This window comes from Globicephala melas, chromosome 8 (genome assembly GCF_963455315.2).
Source record: "Globicephala melas chromosome 8, mGloMel1.2, whole genome shotgun sequence".
In the NCBI taxonomy this organism is placed as follows: Eukaryota; Metazoa; Chordata; class Mammalia; order Artiodactyla; family Delphinidae; genus Globicephala; species Globicephala melas.
This window is the reverse complement of record NC_083321.1, coordinates 75838459-75858409: the sequence shown is the minus strand read 5'-3', so window position 1 is coordinate 75858409 and position 19951 is coordinate 75838459. Positions and strand designations below refer to the sequence as shown.

Below are 19951 nucleotides of genomic sequence, written 5' to 3'. Positions count from 1 at the left end.
AATCAGTGGAGGAGAACTGAGAGTCTAGAAGTAAACCCATACATCTATGGTCAACTTATTTTCCACAAGGGTGCCAAGACCATACAGTGGATAAAGAACAGTCTTTTCAACAAAGAATTCTTGGACCACTGGATAGCCACATGCAAAAGAACAGAGTTGGACACCGATGTCACACCACAGACAAAAACGAATTAAAACTGGGTGAACAGAATGGTAAGTGTATTATTATACAACCCAATAAGGTTGTTTTTCTTAAAAAAATAAAACAAACACTTATACACAGAGCACCACAATGTACTAAAAGAGATCAAAATCTTATACAGATTTTTACATTTGGCCACCGAAATCTCTAAGAAGATTGGAAAAGTAGGGCAAAGGCAAGGGATCAATTTTCGTCCTGTACAGGTGTCTGACCTGCAAGTTACTGCTGTAGTCTCTGCTATTCTTTACTTGGAGGAAACAGAAACATGTTAGAGGACAGCTTCAGAATGACTACAGAGTGCTTTAAGTCTAATGCATGGACACTCAGAGGAGTTTATTGAATGGAAATGAAAAAGTATCAAAATCTAACCCAATAAATGAGAAAACTGAAGAAAAAAAGGAGAGTCAAGGATGGAAAGTGGTCAGTCAGCTGTGGCTTAGGGAGACAACTTTTAAAAGAGGGTGATGAAAGAAGGATGGGAGAACAAATGAATGAATGAATAGATATGCACATAGATTCAATTAATTTAAAAAGCCAAAATTTTTTGAAGTCATGGCTATATACTGCCTCAGCAGTAAAGTCTCACTGGAGTTCCTGAAGGTAAGAATTTCTAAGATCTCAAGGGGATGGAATTCAGATGAAGTAGCAGTAGGGAGAGGTAAAATTCTGTGGTAAAGGAACAAAACCAAGGAAGAACAGTCAGCTTATCTTTTCAACTAAATGGGAATGAAGAAGGTAATGTGGCCATTGATGTGATTAAGCCCAGAAGAAGCTACGTTTAGAACAGGCCTTTACATGATGGATTTTTGTTTTTTGGGGGGTTGGTTAGTTTCTTTTTTTTTAATTTATTTTAAAAAATTTATTGGAGTATAGTTGATTTACAATGTTGTGCTAGTTTCAGGTATACAGCAAAGTGAATCAGTTATACATATACATATATCCACTCTTTTTTAGATTCTTTTCCCATATATGAAGTACAAGGGGATGAGTGAGCCAAACACATAGAATGCTTTTTTCTTACTTTCTCAAAATTCTATTCACTATCTAACTGCTATTATAAATTTCAGATGTTCAATGACAGTATCTAGAACTAAATCCAAAAACCAACACAGTTTTTATTTAAAAATATACGAGCTGAGGAGAGCTTTATTGTTTCATTTTTATAGAACGATTGCACTTAGGTTTTTCAGCAGGATACAAATGTAACCTTTAGTCCTACAGTGTTTTTCTTTTTTTTAAATGACATTATCTTATAGTCTCACTTTAGTTTTCCCTAAATTAAATTTTCTACATTAAGGCTAACCAATCATATTGAAAAAGAACACAAAAGGTTTGACTTTCAAGACCCGAAAGTCTATATACTATCTGATAGTCTTTTTTAACTTAGCAAGTAGCTGGTGTTCAGTCTCAACATTATTCAAACTTTTTTAGAGAACCCACAAAGCATTTTACAGTATACTTCATGATATAATAAGTTAAAAAACTAAAGCATGTTAACTAAATTACCTGAAATTTTCTTCAGAAAATGATTTAAAATTAAATTCAGCAGAATAAGGGAAGAGGATCAAAAGCAGTGTGCTTTAGTTTATATTTAATAGTTTATTTTCATTTATCATATGAATTTTAAACATAATTCAAAAAGACTAAAATGAAGGCTAAAAAATACTCTAAAATGAAAATGTTATTACGGAATTTAGATGTATACTTTGAAGCATGTTAAAATTAAAAATGTGTTTTTGAAAAAGCTTTATCTGGCTTTGAAGCCACACTAATAAATGATCCATCAATACTGTTTTCATATCTAGTAATAACAGTCCATGTGAGAGCTCACACTAGCTGATACCTTGCTGATGTTAATAATGAACCAGGCAATTACTCTGTGCATTACCTGCATCGGTTGAGACTCATCACAATCCTGGGAACTACATACAAATTTTTATCCCTGATTGATAGATAAAAGCCTGAGGCACACAGACTTTGAAAAGCGTGCCAAATTCACACAGTTATTAAGACTGAAGCCAAATTCTGTCTTATTGTCACTCAGCCATTATACTTTTCTGTCTCTACATGGAAAGTGGCCAGTCACCTGTGGCCTGGGGAGACAACTTAAAACAGGATGATGAAAGAAGGATGAAAGAACAGGTGAATGAATGGACAGGTATGTGCCCTGACTCAAGTACCTTTACCAAAGTAAAGGTCAATCTCTTACTTTCTTTTTCTAATTTTAAGGAATCAAAGTAGCTTTACAATCCAATTTTCTAGGGTCATCCATTTTATTTGGTCAGAGCAAGTATTATTTAAGAAGAACTAATTTTTGTAATCAAGTAGCCATTAAAGCAGTAGGTGGTACAAAACTGTAACTTCAGACTTGGGTTCTCGATTCCTGGTTCTCCCCCTCTTTAGGTTTGTGACCTCAGGCAACTAATAATCTTTCTGTGATTTAACTTCCTCATCTGGAAGGATAACAACCACCAATAATAAAGCCGTGGTGGGGTTCATGTGGGAGAACACAGAAAACATGGGACACATAGTAGTTGCTCACAAAACATTAGTCCCAACTAAGTATGCTCAAAGGCTATAATCAAAACATACACCAACTGCAGCTGAATGAACCATAAAGGGGTTGTCATAAAAAGATTCTTTTGGTTTTCTGAACCACAAACTTTCATGGCCCATAACAGACTTCTGAGACACTGGGGTTAAACTCTCTTAGGTAGGTTGTTCATGTTCAGCTACTTCTCAAGCTTTTTCTCCTAATCCCTCAAAATTCTCAGAAACTCCAGGCAACTCTGAGAAGTAGGAGGATCTTACGGTCAAGAGTCAGGAGATGATGTTTCTCTCTTGCTGATCTCTTTTCCCCCATTACAGACCTGAACTCAAATATCTTTTTGGCAAATCTCAAAGGTTGCAGCTAGGACTACCGGACAGAAATATAATGTGAACCACAAATGCAAACCAATGTGAAATTTTTAACTTTCTGGTAGTCACAAGAAACTTAAACCAAGTGAAATTTAATATTTTGATACAATGTATTCAAATGATTATCATTTCAACATGTAATCAATATAGAAGAGGTTTAAATGATATTTCACATGCTTTTTAAAAATTTTTTTGTACTAAAGCCTTTTCAATCTAGTATCTATTTCACACTTGGAGCACATCTTAATCTACACTAGTCTCATTTCAAGGGTTTGATAGACATACACAAGTAGTTGCTACCATACTGGGTAGTACGGGTCTAAAATCAGGAGTTAGCTACCATCACTTTCTAAATAAAATATGATAGATAAACAGAGGGGGAAAAAGGCCATTAAAATCATAAAGCTAATGGAGAACTGAGTTTAAAAAGCTGGTTTTCTGTATACTTCAAAAATAATTTATAAAAAATATATAAATGCCCCCTCTTTTTCCCTTGTATTAGACCTAGATTCTCCTTAGAATAATGACACTGTAGGAACATCTATTCCTAATATCATCTGAATATTCTGTAGAAGTTTTATTGTAAGTACAAATTGACCCTTAAACAATTTGGGAATTAAGGATGCCTACACACACACACACACACACACACACACACACACACACGACCTTTGCAACTCTATATATAACTTTACAGTCCTGCCTTGGTACGTTCTGCATCTTCAGACTCAACCAACCAGCAGATTGTGTAGTACTGCGGTATTTACTGAAAAACATCCAAATATAAGTGGGATCCACAAAGTTAAACTCATGTTGTTCAAAGATCAACTATCGTAGGATCTTGACATTAATTGAAACAATGTAAAATTATCTCAAATGATCATCATAAAGTAAGAATATTATTTAATGGGAATCACCAGGACTATTTATATTTTCTACTTGATACCATACAATCTGTATGAGATTAGTTGCATCCCTAAAGTATTTTGCTTTACTCTAATGCTTATTTGTTAAATAAATCTCAGCTAAACTGGCATAGACTGCTTCATTTCTGCAGTATAAAACTTTATGCAACAGGAATTGGATTTCTGCAGAAAAAACCCTGCAAAGATACTAAAGTATCCTCATGTTCTTTTATGTTTATAGCTCCTCCGGGCTTTGTTTTTGAAATTTTGAAAGCTTTTTTCCTGCAAATTGATTTGTAAATGTATAACCTAAAGAGCAACATACCCATGTTCTATCGCTCCCGTTTCTATTCTTCTCAACATTGGGGTGGAAATTAAGTAAAACCCCGTGGATGAGACTTTGCGGCTGGAAATGAGAAGGAGACTAAACTGACAGTACTATTTGGTTTGGCCAGACATTCTAATAGGAAAAATCCAGCAGCCAGGAAAATATTTTGGAAGAAGGACAAATTTTAACATTGACCTTGATTGTGGTGTCACCAGAAAGGCATGCGTTACAGAAGACTTATCATCAGACCGTCCCAGTTCGGGATACAGTAGAGGGAGAGAAGAAAACACATTTCAGTTGAAGGACAATTTCCATTTCTCTTCCTATATTATCACAGGAATTCATAAATTCTTATCATTCCTTCTGTGACCTATGAGCAAACAATTTTACAACCTTTTCTTTATATACCTGGTGTCATCTTACAGAATGGTCTAGTTCACTGTTCCCAGACAGGATGGGCTATAAAAGAGGCTCAGATGGGGAAATAGGCTACCTGCATACCTCTCCAGAGAGAGAGAGGCACTACAGATGTAAAAGGATAATTCCAGGTGCGAGGAAGAACCGCAGAGAAGATGAGCACAGTATCTGAAGGGAATGGGAACAGGTAATGAAGGAGTATGAAGGAAAACCATCAGAATTAATGGGGGCATTCTAACAAAGAGCTAAAATTCAGAAATTCTAAGAGGCAGGCCATAAGGAGGAAGTTTGCCAGCAAGGAGAGAGGCTTCAAAAACCATGATAGACTTCAGAGGCAGAACTTATTACTCCATGAGAAGGGGAGTAGGAATTTTAAGCATTAGTCATCTTCATTGATTAGGGCTTATTAGGCTGACCAGTTGTCCATGAACCCCAGATGAGTTTCGGAGAGCCCCCCCAAAATTTTTAATCAGATCCTCAAAGCATCTGCTAAATAAGAGGTTATCAATTCACCCTAAGGGGTTTAAGGACTTAGCTCTTTGGCAAACAGAACTTGGAGTCAAGGCTGTCATCCCAAACACAGGGTTAAAGTTAAATCCCTGAGCCTGTGGTGTGGCCTCTGGTTCCTTAAATCCTTCTAGCTGAAGGGCTCGCCTTAGAAACTTGCCAAGTGTCCAGCAGAAAGCCAGGTGGCTTTGGCTGAAGGGAGAGGAGTGAAGCAGAGGTGCTGGGAGCCAGGCAGGGGCTGATGACTCTTCCCAGACTCTGCCTTGTCTCAGTTTCTCATCATCTTTAGGGAATCACTGATGGGCTTTCATCAGGAAATAAAATTTTCAAATATATTTTGAAATGGATCTTCCCTTCTCCGTGTCACCTCCACTAAAATAGGAATAGGGTATTTTATTTCCCATTATAAATAGATTTTTTATAAACTGACCTAGGAAGAAAAGTATGGCTTAAATTATATATTTGATTGCTTACATATTTTATGATTGCTACTCCATCATCACATGGGAACTGAGCACTATCTTGGCTATAGAACTCACTCTTATTCATCATAGATGATACCTCATGAAGATGCCTACTCAGGCAATATTGTAACATATTAGGGTATTACTTGGGAAAAAATGCTAAGAAAATGAAGCAAGCTTATAAAGACCAGCCACCTGTTCTTTTTCTATAATGCAGTTTACATTAGGGAATCCATTACTTTTTACACTGACTTAGGAAAATAAATGACTTCACTGGAAAGTCAGGCAGGTCCCAGCCTTGCAAGGAAGCAGGGTGGAACAAAGGAAGAAATACAGCCTTACCTATTCTCCCTTCAACTAAAGGTTTGGTAAATGGGTCACTTTAGTGGTGAGGTATATTCCCTTAGGTATATGTAATATACATGCCTTAAGTTTTAATTTTAGGTTTCTTAAATCAATAGGCTATTCTTAGAGCAGTTTTAGGTTTATAGAAAAACTGAGCAGAAATTTTAGAATTCATAATATGTATGAAATAGATAACTAATAAGAGTCTGATGTAGAAAAAATAAATAAATAAAATAAAATTTAAAAATTCAAAAAAAAAAAAAATTATAGAGTTCACATACACACCCTTGGCCCCTACCCACACAGAGTTCCAATTATTAACATCTTGCGTCAGTGTGGTACATTGGTTACAAGTGATAACCCAATATTGACATATTATTATTAAAGTTCATAGTTTACATTACAGTTCACCCTTGGTATTGTATGTGTTATGAGTTTTGACAAACGTATAATGAATAACATGTATCCACCATTACAGTGTCCTATAGATTAGTTTCATTGCCCTAAAGTGCTCTGTGCTCTACCTACTCACCCTCCCCCACTCCTCTCTCTCCTTTTATTTTTAAAAAAAATATAATTTTCAACAGAAAAAATGCAAATTTTGTTTCAGAGATGTACTGTACCTACTATTTTATAGGGAAAATAAATCTTACCGGTTCGACAAATTCAAACTTCTTTTTTTCTTGAACCTCTTGAATTTTAAAGACATATTCTAGTGATGCCTCATAGAAGTTTTGATGCTCTCGGTCGATCTGTGTATCTGCCTAAAAAGCACAAAAAAGGCAAATCATGACGCAGGGAGCAATTACTGAAGGTTCTCTGTTAGAGAGGAACTCAAATCCTGTTTTACTCTAAAATCATTAAAAAAAAATTAAGTCATTCAAAAAGTTTGTATATAGCAATTATTATGTCTTGGGAATACAGAGGCTAGGAAAACACAGTCATTGCCCTCAAGAGCTTACAGTGTTTCAAATGGGAAGAAAAATGCACATACACACACACACACACACAGAGCAAGCACACAACATTCATTAAAAAATTATTATAAAAGGGGTATGTAAAAATATATGGAAATCTATGGGAATCACAAGAAAGAGACAAATTCTGGGAGAAAATGGTGGTGTTCTGAGATGAATCTTAAGGTAAATAACTGGCTGTGAAGAGTCAAAGATAAAAACGAGGTCACTCCCATGAAAAAGTAAAAAGGCATGAAAGAGTCTGACAGAGTTTGCCTTCAGAGTAAGTAAGTGGAAGGAAGGAGGGAGAAGCAAGGCTGGAATCACACTATAAAAGATCATGAAAACTGCATAATGTTTGGATTTAACTGAGGAAAAATCATCTGAGATTATTTTTGGGTATGGTGTTAGGGAGTGTTCTAATTTCATTCTTTTACATGTAACTGTCCAGTTTTCCCAGCACCACTTATTGAAGAGGCTGTCTTTTCTCCACTGTATACTCTTGCCTCCTTTATCAAAGATAAGGTGACCATATGTGTGTGGGTTTATCTCTGGGCTTTCTATCCTGTTTCATTGATCTATATTTCTGTTTTTGTTCCAGTCCCACACTGTCTTGATGACTGAAGCTTTGTAGTATAGTCTGAAGTCTGGGAGCCTGATTCCTCCAGCTCCATTTTTCTTTCTCAAGATTGCTTTGGCTATTTGGGGTCTTTTGTGTTTCCATACAAATTGTGAAATTTTTTGTTCTAGTTCTGTGAAAAATGCCATTGGTACTTTGATAGGGATAGCATTGAATCTGTAGATTGCTTTGAGTAGTATACACCACCAAATGTAAAACAGATAGCTATTGGGAAGCAGCCACATAGCACAGGGAGATCAGCTTGGTGCTTTGTGACCACCTAGATGGGTGGGACAGGGAGGATGGGAGGCAGATGCAAGAGGGAGGAGATATGGGGATATATGTATACGTATAGCTGATTCACTGTGTTATAAAGCAGAAACTAACACACCATTGTAAAGCAATTATACTCCAATAAAGATGTTAAAAAAATCATCTTAGAATATTAAACAGCAGAGCCACATATTAGGTAAACTATTACAGAGATAATACTGGTAACAGAGCCCCCAAATGCAAAGGTTCCGAGCAATGAATCATGCTCCATCAATACCATGCACATTCTCTTCCCACTTCTATGCCCACCATCGTCCTTGGATGCTGTCTTTAAAACTGACTTTGGTTTAGTAGGGAGGCATGATTTTACTTTCGTTGCCCAGCTACACACTCCTCACTGCCAGCTGAGATTACTAAAAGCAGATGAAAAGAATGGCCTCTCTGGAATACCAAGTATCTGCCAACCACAATTTGGGAATAGGACATTGTTTTGTAGCCATTTTACAATGATAATTTAACAAACAAAAGTTTAAAGAAAGATAAAATTAGGTTTGCTGGCTTAGCATAGCATCTTAAAACTTCATTTGAAAGAAAGACTTTTAAAAATAATTATATATACTTACTACTTGCTATGCAATTATTTATATAATTTAAAATGGCCCAATATTATAAGCAACTCAGTAGGCATTTTTAAACTTGAGAATTTCAAGTTTATAAACTAATATATGAGAAGAACACATAAATCAGGTAAGAAATTTGGACCAGAAGCTTCTCAGCACCCAAAGTCATTATTCCACACAAATCATATATATTTTCTTTTTACCATTGCTTAGAGGAACACACTATGTATAGAACAAACGGTAAGGGGGTACAGGTGGTGGTATGCTAATAAATGTTTAACAATTGGCTCTCTTGTGGGTGGGGGAGGGTGTCTGATTTGCAGTATTTGCTGTTTCCTGTGGTAAAATATTCCCAAAATAGCCAGTTCCAAATCACAAACACAACATCACTGAACGAGTGATGAGAAGGAGATGAAAAAATCAGCTCTCCAAGAGGAAGCTTCAGTACACCACTGGGTGTAAAGGATGCAAGAATAATTTCAGTCTCAGAGATAATAGTCTATTCCACAAGTTATTTCTGAAGCTTTCATTTACTTTAAAAGATAGTCTTTGTGTCAACTAGCACACAGTAACAAACTAGAATGTTGAGACATCTTAGAGCCTAAAATGAATATTTCTGGTCAACAAAACTGTGCAGAAAAAGTTAGCAGAGCAGGCATGAATACTATCCACTGAAAGGCCTGCTTACAAGGTTGGCCCTTGGCTGGTATATGGGAATGTGGATTTTGGGAGGGTTCCCACCAGCCTAACTGATAAGAGTAGTTCACTATGCTGAAACTGTGCAAACAGTATGGTTTATTTTGAACACCTGCTTTCTTTCTGGGAGTCTGGAATTTGGGTACATGATGAGCAGAGGGTGCCTATATGACAAGCCCCCAAAACAAACCATGGGCACTCAGTCTATGAGTTTCTAGTAGACCACATTTCACACATGTTGTCACAACTCATTGCTGGGGGAATTAAGTCCTATGTGTCTCCACTGGGAGAGGATTCTTGGAATTTTGTGCCTGGTTTCCCCTAGACTTCAACAACTAAATTCAATATACCGAATCTGCTTTGAAAGGTCATCTAGAATGCACAGTGCTAATAGAATACAATAGCTTAATTCTTTTCTTCAGTACAAGATTTAGAAAGACATTCTTTTACCTCAGACGAATTCCTTTAGTACTCAAGCTCATAGTGTGTAGCAGACACTTACTTACATACCCACTAGCAACTGTCAAGTATTTTGTACTGGAGAAGTAGAATAACTATGTAATTTATTGTCTAAACTTTTAAAACTGAAAAGGAGTAGTAATTATTCCAGAACAACAGGTATAAGCTGTTATTTATGTGGCAAAGTCATCCTAGTAAGAAACCAAGTTAATTACATAAGAAAACCACATAGTTCTGCAGGTACCTAACTTCTTCCTTAACCACAATAAGCTGTCTCAATTCAAAATAGAGGAAAAAGGCTCAGGTGATATTTGTTGAATCGTTCCCAGAGGAGAAAGGATTTAAGCTGGATGCTGAAGAATGGCGAGGTTAGAGTACATGGAGATAAAAGAAGAGTTTCGGTGAAGGAATAAAGTCAGGAGAAGTTATGTTTCGGTAGATAGATTGTAAGTGTTGGTTTGAAACAGTCAGAAATGAGAATTGAGGCAAAATAGGGAGAATGACATGTCATCCTATAAACCATGCAAAAGCTTGAGGAGGGTGTGGACAAGATCAGAGGTGAACTTCAAGAAGATTAAAGTGAGGACACGGTAGAATGTGTTGATTCAATGGTAAAGCTGGGTGCATGCGAGTATAAGGAGAGCTCTTATTTGATAAGGGTAAAGGTGTTTGGTATATTCTAGAAAGAGAAGTTGAAGGATGTGGGTGTGAGAAGCAAGGGGGAAAAGAAAAGTCAAAGATAATTTTGACACAAGAAATAATACCAGCATTAACAGAATTAAAGAAGTGAGAAGCAAATTTGAGAAAATGTGTGAGATTTCACATGTGTCACTAAGGTGTTGTAGTCGGAAGTCCTGGTAACCAGTCAGTGGACAGTGCAAAGGTGGTCAGGTATGATGGTGGAGACACTTGCCGAGATGTTACAGACAATATGGAAGGAGCAGAGCTAGTAGGGACACAAACTGAAGGATAAGAATAGAGCTATGAGGTAGAACCTGAGGGATTCCCTTCATTCAGGAGGTGGGAAGAAGAGGAACCTTTTGAAAGTGTATTTAGTGATAGATGGAAACCCAAACTCTGGGTTCCTGAAAGGAATCCCTTTACTTTTTTCCTAACTATAAAAGTAATACATATTCATTACTATAAGTTTATTCATTGTTCATTATTATAACAGGAAAATGTAAAGAAAATAAAAATTGCAGCCCCACTATCAATATTTTGATGTGTAACATGCACACAAACACAAACTTACTTTAAAAAACCTGAATAATAGTATATATTCTGGTTTAAATCCTGTTTTTTTTTTTTTTTTTTTCCTCTTAGGCCAAAAAATATTTCCAAATGTCTTTAAATGATTTTCCAAATAAAACTTTTCACAGCCATATCAATTCCATTTTTGGCCAAGCTATATTTGTATATTTATCCCAATCACTCTTTTGTGCCATTTCAGATGTTTCTAAAATTTGCACTGTGAATAACTGTTGGATCAACATATTTACACAATTTATTTTTATGCTCATTTCTGATCATTTCTTTAGGGCAAATTTCTATCAATAAAATCACTTCAACTATCTTGTACATATAACATTGATTGAAATATGATGTCAAATTTACCTCAAAAGTTATTGAGTGATTTCATACTCCCACCAGAAAAGCAAATGTATGCTGTTTCCCATACCTTCACTAACAATGGATATTATATTTTAAGAAAATAAAATAACATGCTGCTACTATTATTCAATTGCACTTTTTAATACATGTGACATTGAAACTTAATATTCATTATGGTTTATATTTCTTCTTTGATGAAGTGCCCTTTCATATTCTTACCCCATTTTTTCCACTAAAGTCTTTATCTTTTTCACACTGATTTGCAAACACATCTTATATATAAAAGATGGTTATCCTGTGTCAAATATTATATAAATTTCCTAACACTTTGCCTTTTAATTTGATTGAATTTTTTTTTAAATAGATTACTTTCATGCATTCTGGTCTTTCTACATTTCCTTTATGATCTCTTCCTCTTATTTTTTGCTTAGAAAGAAATTATCCATTCACATATCAAATATTACTTCTTTTCATCTACTGTAAAGCCCATAATTTTGACGAGTCTGTTTCCAATTCTGTTTACTCCAGTGGTCCATCTAGCTGATGGCCTTGGAGATTTACCAACACAAGCTGACCCCTAATTCAGTCCTGGTAATGGTCAGTCACTTATTTTCCATGAGCAAAATGAACAAAGAGTCAGCTGTGCCAGTGAGAAGGCACAGAGGGGTCTTTCTGAGAACTTAATAGGTTTGGTGCTGACAGAAGGACCAGAGCTGCTCTGGAAGGGAACAGATGACTTTTAATGCCATGTTACAGAATTAAATACGTGTGTGGCAGCATCACCCTATAACTGGTTTGACTCCTGGAAGGATAGAGGAATAAATAAAAAGCAAGCTACGTTTTTCCTTGACTACATTATATGCTCTGAGGAGTTTCTCTGCACAACATCTGTGTTGTATTCTATTGCAGGCTGTGCCTCCTGGAAAAAAAGTGTGTGTGTGTGTGTGTGTGTGTGTGTGTGTGTGTGTGTATGCGTGTAGTGGGGCAAGTGGAGGATGTTACTAACCGTGTTATGTTTTTCTAGCATCCAACTAAATACAAAACCAGAATGAATATTCTATCATAGCTCAAGGGATTGAGGGCAACTAACAAGTATTAAATATTGAGCTAGGTTGTCAGGGAAAATTAAAGCATAAACTCTAGAGGACGTGAAAGTTATGATAAAGTTAACATTTTCTTGATGGTTTAAGCAATGTCTTATCTAAGGGTGGCCTCGCATAGTTACAAGAACCTGATAACCCTTTAGAGACTCTAAAAACTACCCTTGATTTTGAGGCAGTTGATTTTTTTTAAATTAATTTTTATTGGAGTATAGTTGCTTTACAATGTGGTGTTAGCTTCTACTGCACAGCCAAGTGAATCAGCCATACATACACATATATCCTCTCTCTTTTGGATTTTCCTCCCATTTAGGTCACCACAGTGCACTAAGTAGAGTTCCCTGTGCCATACAGTATGTTCCCCTCAGTTGTCTATTTTATATATAGTATCAATAGTGCATATGTGTCAATCCCAACCTCCCAATTCCTGCCACCCCACCCTTTTCTCCCTTGGAATCCATACATTTGTTCTCTACGTCTGTGTCTCCATTTCTGCTTCCCAAATAAGGTCATCTATGCCATTTTTCTAGATTCCACAGATATGCGTTAATATATGATATTAGTTTTTCTCTTTCTGACTTACTTCACTCTGAATGACACTCTCTAGGTCCATCCACATCTCTACAAATGACCCAATTTTGTTCCTTTTTATGGCTGAGTAATATTCCATTGTATATATGTACCACAACTTCTTTATCCATTCCTCTGTTGATGGACACTTAGGTGGCTTCCATGTCCTGGCTATTGTAAATACTGCTGCTGTGAACACTGGGGTGCATGTGTCTTTTTGAATTATGGTTTCCTCTGGGTATATGCCCAGTAGCTGGGTCATAAGGTAGTTCTATTTTTAGTTTTTTAAGGAACGTCCATACTGTTTTCCATAGTGGCTGTATCAATTTACATTCCCACCAAGAGCTCAAGAGGGTTCCCTTTTCTCCACACCCTCTCCAGCATTTACTGTTTGTAGATTTTTTGATGATGGCCATTCTTACCGGTGTGAGGTGATACCTCATTGTAGTTTTGATTTGCATTTCGGTAATCATTAGTGATGTCGAGCATCTTTTCATGTGCCTCTTGGCCATCTGTTTGTCTTCTTTGGAGGAATGTCTATTTAGGTCTTCCACCCGTTTTCTGATTGGGTTTTTTGTTTTTTGATATTGACTTGCATGAGCTGTTTGTATATTTGGGAGATTAATTTTTTTTAACATCTTCACTGGACTATAATTGCTTTACAATGGTGTGTTAGTTTCTGCTTTATAACAAAGTGAATCAGCTCTACATATACATATATCCCCATATCTCCTCCCTCTTGCGCCTCCCTCCCACCCCCCCATCCCACCCCTCTAGGTGGTCACAAAGCACAAAGCTGAGCTCCCTGTGCTATGTGGCTGATCCCCACTAGCTATCTATTTTACATTTGGTAGTGTATATATGTCAATGCTACTCTCTCACTTTGTCCCAGCTTACCCTTCCCCATCCCCCTCTCCTCAAGTCCATTCTCTACATCTGCGTCTTTATTCCTGCCCTGCCCCTCGGTTCTTCAGAACCATTTTTTTTTTTTTTTAGATTCCATATATTGTGTTAGCATACAGTATTTGTTTTTCTCTTTCTGACTTACTTCACTCTGTATGACAGACTCTAGGTCCATCCACCTCACTACAAATAACTCCATTTCGTTTCTTTTTATGGCTGAGTAATATTCCATTGTATATACATGCCACATCTTCTTTATCCATTCATCTGTCAATGGACACTTAGGTTGCTTCCATGTCCTGGCTATTGTAAATAGACCTGCAGTGAACATTGTGGTACATGACTCTTTTTGAATTATGGTTTTCTCAAGGTATCTGCCCAGTAGTGGGATTGCTGGGTCATATGGTAGTTCTATTTTTAGTCTTTTAAGGAACCTCCATACTGTTCTCCATAGTGGCTGTATCAATTTACATTCCCACCAGCAGTGCAAGAGGGTTCCCGTTCCTCCACACCCTGTCCAGCATTAATTGTTTATAGATTTTTTGATGATGGCCATTCTGACTGGTGTGAGGTGATACCTCATTGTAGTTTTGATTTGCACTTCTCTAATGATTAATGATGTTGAGCATTTTTTCATGTGTTTGTTGGCAATCTGTGTATCTTCTTTGGAGAAGTGTCTAGGTCTTCTACCCATTTTTGGATTGGGTTGTTTGTTTTTTTGATGTTGAGTTGCTTGTACATTTTGGAAATTAATCTGTGAGTTGTTTCATTTGCAAATATTTTCTCCCATTCTGAGGGTTGTCTCTTCATCTTGTTTATGGTTTCCTTTGCTGTGCAAAAGCTTTTAAGTTTCATTAGGTCCCATTTGTTTATTTTTGTTTTTATTTTCATTACTCTAGGAGGTGGGTCAAAAAAGATCCTGCTGTGATTTATGTCCAAGAGTGTTCTGAGACAGTCGATTTTTAAAATGGTACTTGGTCATGGCCTTTGGTACATGATGGTGACAGTTAGGGGAGCCCTTTCTACTTCATCTACATACCGCATTCTCTCTTAGGTTTATTCTAATGCAATGTTTAAAGAGATATGTGAGCATTTAAGAAGTTTGGAATATGTGAACATAATATTAAATAACAACATAGTACTTCATAAGATTAAATATGTCCATGAAAGTTAAAAATATAATTTTCCTTAATAACAGATTTTTCTCTATTTCACTTTAGTCCCAAAACCTTTCCATAGGCCCACAGCTGTATATTAAATTGTCCTATTTTAACAGCAGGTGTTAATAACAAGATATTCATTATAATGAACACATATTTAAATAACAAAACTCCCCAACATTAAACATTTTTAAGTGAAGAAATTCAATTCCCTCTAGGGGAACATAGGAGTATAGAAAAAAGGAATCAGAAGCAACTCTCCCATGCCTTTTGGACTACTGTTCCACTTCATTTGAACTCTAACTCGTCAAGCGTGCTTTATGGCTGAATATGGAGGTCAGGGAAAGAAGCATAGGAAGAAGGAGGGCAGAGGACCAGACTTGAAAAACGGTTCAGGAAGGGACGTGGCTTTGCTAGAGGATCAGGAGGAGGCATTTGAAAGAGGTTCCCCACCACAGTCCCTAGAAGTACAGAGAGGAGAGGAAGAAGAGATTAAAGGAGGCTCTCAGCACAGTACAAGATTCCCTATGAAGGGCTAGAGAGCAGTGATGAGCTGTAGGGGGACTAGCTCAACAACTCCCAGCTCAGCTCTGAGACACACCACTGTACACTGGGGGAATGATGGATGGTGTGTCAAGATTTAGTTGCTGCCAAGATGAAAGACAAGAGAGCCTTTTTTTAAAAAAACATATCCCATCACTATTCCTCAGTAAAAGGACTATTCGATTTGACTAATTATAGTTGAAACACTACCAATGAGAAGAAATTTTCAGAAAAAAGGAAGAAATGGATTCCTTATATGCATACACTGTACATGTTAGTATATGCATATAAGGAATGTTGACTGTTGACTTGTTCTTTCAGAAAATTGACATAAAATAATGGAGATTTTAAAACATATATTGTATATGTATCTTTTTTCCCCTTAATGCTGATGCAACACCTTAAAAACAGGTATTTTTAACTTAATATAAATGCTATAACATGAATTTGGTAGGTCCTGCTATTTAAAATATTCCCAACAAGAAGAAAAAGAAATAGCCTTGTTTCACTCTTTCTCATTATTGAAGGAAATACTAATCTTTCTCTTAAAACTGTTAACATTAAATATCACAAGGCATGTAAAATGCTCAGTACAGTGCCTGTCTGTAGTAAGTGCTCAATTAAATATTCTTATTATCATTATTTTATTAAAGAGGAGCAGATTCTGAGATAATGTCTACTTTTCGAACTTTGGACTTCACAGGACAATGCTAATGCCCTTTCCACATTTCATTTGGAAAAACTTACCTCCTGCAAATGAGACTCCTTTTTCTTTGCAGACAAATTTAAATGCTTGTCAAGAATAGAATAGTATTTTTCACTCTCCTTGTCAAATTTCTTCTTTCCATCCTAGGAGATCAAAAAAACAACAAAACATTCAAATTAGAGAATCAAGAAAACCTTGATTTCCACCATCCCCATCAAACATCCGCTGAAATTATTTAATAAAGATTTAGTGAGCTTCAACTACGTGCAAAACTTGATGAAGTAGAGTAGGAAGAAGGATGTGAAACAAAATCATTTGAGTATGTATTCTGATCTCAAAGAGGTTCATGGAACTATAGTATGGAGGGGGCAGGCTGCCTACAGTAGAATCCCTTTGAACACTTTATAACTGATTCTCAGCAAGAAATTCTGACCTGGGATAGGACCAAGAGAAAACGTCTCTTTTAGGCTTTTTGGTGATTCAGATGAGTTAATATACAACCAGTTTAGAGAACCACTTACACACTCTTCTCAAGGAATCATAATATTTCCCAGCCACAAAAAATATGCCTCTTACTGAGCTCTGCCCACCAGAGCAACAGTCAGCTCTACCCACCACCAGTCCCTCCCATCAGGAAACTTACACAAGCCTCTTAGATAGCCTCATCCACCAGAAGGCAGACAGCAGAAGCAAGAAGAATTACAATCCTGCAGCCTGTGGAAGAAAAACCACATTCATAGAAAGATAGACAGGATGAAAAGGCAGAGGGCTATGTACCAGATGAAGGAACAAGATAAACCCCCAGAAAAACAACTAAATGAAGTAGAGATACGCAACCTTCCAGAAAAAGAATTCAGAATAATGAGAGTGAACATGATGCAGGACCTCGGAAAAAGAATGGAGGCAAAGATCGAGAAGATGCAAAAAATGTTTAACAAAGATCTAGACGAATTAAAGAACAAACAGAGATGAACAATACAATAACTGAAACGATAACTACACTAGAAGGAATCAATAGCAGAATAACTGAGACAGAAGAACGGATAAGTGACCTGGAAGACAGAATGGTGGGATTCACTGCTGTGGAACAGAATAAAGAAAAAAAGAATGAAAAGAAATGAAGACAGCCTAAGAGACCTCTGGGACAACATTAAATGCAACCACATTCACATTATAGCAGTCCCAGAAGGAAAAGAGAGAAAGGACTAGAGAAAATATTTGAAGAGATTATAGTCAAAAACTTCTATAACATGGGAAAGGAAATAGGCACCCAAGTCCAGGAAGCGCAGTGAGTCCCATACAGGACAAACACAAGGAAAAACAGGCCGAGACACATATTAATCAAATTGGCAAAAATTAAAGACAAAGAAAAATTATTGAAAGCAGCGAGGGAAAAACGACAAATAACATACAAGGGAATTCCCATAAGGTTAACAGGTGATTTCCCAGCAGAAACTCTACAAGCCAGGAGGGAGTGGCATGATATACTTAAAGTGATGAAAGGGAAAAACCTACAACCAAGATTACTCTACCTGGCAAGGATCTCATTCAGATTTGAAGGAGAAATCAAAAGCTTTACAGACAAGCAAAAGCTAAGAGAATTCAGCACCACCAAACCAGCTCTACAACAAATGCGAAAGGAAATTCTTTGTGGGAAACACAAGAGAAGAAAAGGACCTACAAAAACAACCCCAAAATAATTAAGAAAAGGGTCATAGGAACATACATATCAATAATTACCTTAAACATGAATGGATTAAATGCTCCAACCAAAAGACACAGGCTTGCTGAATGGATACAAAAACAAGACCCATGTATATGCTGTCTACAAGAGACCCACTTCAGACCTAGGGACATACAGACTAAAAGTGAGGGGATGGAAAAAGATATTCCATACAAATGGAAATCAAAAGAAAGCTGAAGTAGCTATACTCATTATCAGATAAAATAGACTTTAAACTAAACAATGTTACAAGAGACAAGCAAGGACACTACATAATGATCAAGGGATCAAACCAAGAAGAAGATATAACAATTATAAATATATATGCACACGACATAGGAGTACCTCAATACATAAGGCAACTGCTAGCAGCTATAAAAGAGGAAATCGACAGCAACACAATAATAGTGTGGGACTTTAACACCTCACTTATACCAATGGACAGATCATCCAAACAGAAAATTGATAAGGAAACACAAGCTTTAAATGACACAATAGACCAGATAGATTTAACTGATATTTATAGGACATTCCACCCAAAAACAGCAGATTACACTTTCTTCTCAGGTGCGCATGGAACATTCTCCAGGATAGATCACATCTTGGGTCACAAATCAAACCTCAGTAAATTAAAAAAAATTGAAAGCATATCAAGCATCTTTTCTGATCACAATGCTTGAGATTAGAAATGAATTAGAGGGAAAAGAACGTAAAAAGCACAAACACATGGAGGCTAAACAATACGTTACTAAATAACCAAAAGATCACTGAAGAAATCAAAGAGGAAATCAAAAAATACCTACAGACAAATGACAGTGAAAACACAATGATCCAAAACCTATGGGGTGCAGCAAAAGCCGTTCTAAGAGGGAAGTTTATAGCTATACAAGCCTAACTCTAGAAATAAGAAACATCTCAAATAAACAATCTAACCTTACACCTAAAGGAACTAGAGAAAGAAGAACAAACAAAACCCAAAGTTAGCAGAAGGAAAGAAATCATAATGATCAGAGCACAAATAAATGAAATAGAAACAAAGAAAACAAGAGCAAAGATCAATAAAAGTAAAAGCTGGTTCTTTGAGAAGATAAACAAAACTGATAAACCGTTAGCGAGACTCATGAAGAAAAAGAGGGAGAGGACTCAAATCAATAAAATTAGAAATGAAAAAGGAGAAGTTACAACAGACACCGCAGAAATACAAAGCATCCTAAGAGACTACTACAAGCAACTGTATGCCAATAAAATGGACAACCTGGAAGAAATGGACATATTCTTACACAGGTATAACCTTTCAAGACTGAACCAGGAAGAAATAGAAAATATGAACAGACCAATCACAAGTAATGAAATTCAAACTGTGATTAAAAATTTTCCAAAAAACAAAAGTCCAGGACCAGATGGCTTCACAGGGGAATTCTATCAAACATTTAGAAAAGAGCTAACACCCATCCTTCTCAAACTCTTCCAAAACTTGCAGAGGAAGGAACGCTCCCAAACTCATTCTATGAGGCCACCATCACCTGATACCAAAAGCAGACACAGATACTACAAAAAAAGAAAATTACAGACCAATATCACTGATGAATATAGATGCAAAAATCCTCAACAAAATACTAGTAAACAAAATCCAACAACACATTAAAAGGATCACACACCATGAGCAAGTGGGACTTATCCTAAGGATGCAAGGATTCTTCAATATACGCAAATCAATCAATGTGATATACCATATTAACAAATTGAGGAAGAAAAACCATATGATCATCTAGATAGATGTAGAAAAAGCTTTTGACAAAATTCAACACCCATTTACGATAAAAACTCTCCAGAAAGTGGGCATAGAGGGAACCTACCTCAACATAATAAAGGTCATATATGACAAACCCACAGCAAACATCATTCTCAATGGTGAAAAAATGAAA

At 36.5% G+C, this 19951-nt stretch overlaps 1 protein-coding gene across 2 annotated transcripts in view; it reads right to left on the bottom strand.

Annotated features, from left to right (window-relative positions):
* Positions 1–19951, bottom strand: part of ARHGAP42 (Rho GTPase activating protein 42) — a 287432-nt gene that overhangs the window by 67450 nt on the left and 200031 nt on the right. For both annotated transcript variants that reach the window (XM_060303949.1, XM_030883708.2), the window contains 2 exons: positions 16345–16446; positions 6741–6851 (listed from right to left, as the gene is read on the bottom strand). In XM_060303949.1, coding sequence (XP_060159932.1) covers positions 6741–6851; positions 16345–16446 — 213 coding nt within the window. The remainder of the gene's footprint in view (positions 1–6740; positions 6852–16344; positions 16447–19951) is intronic.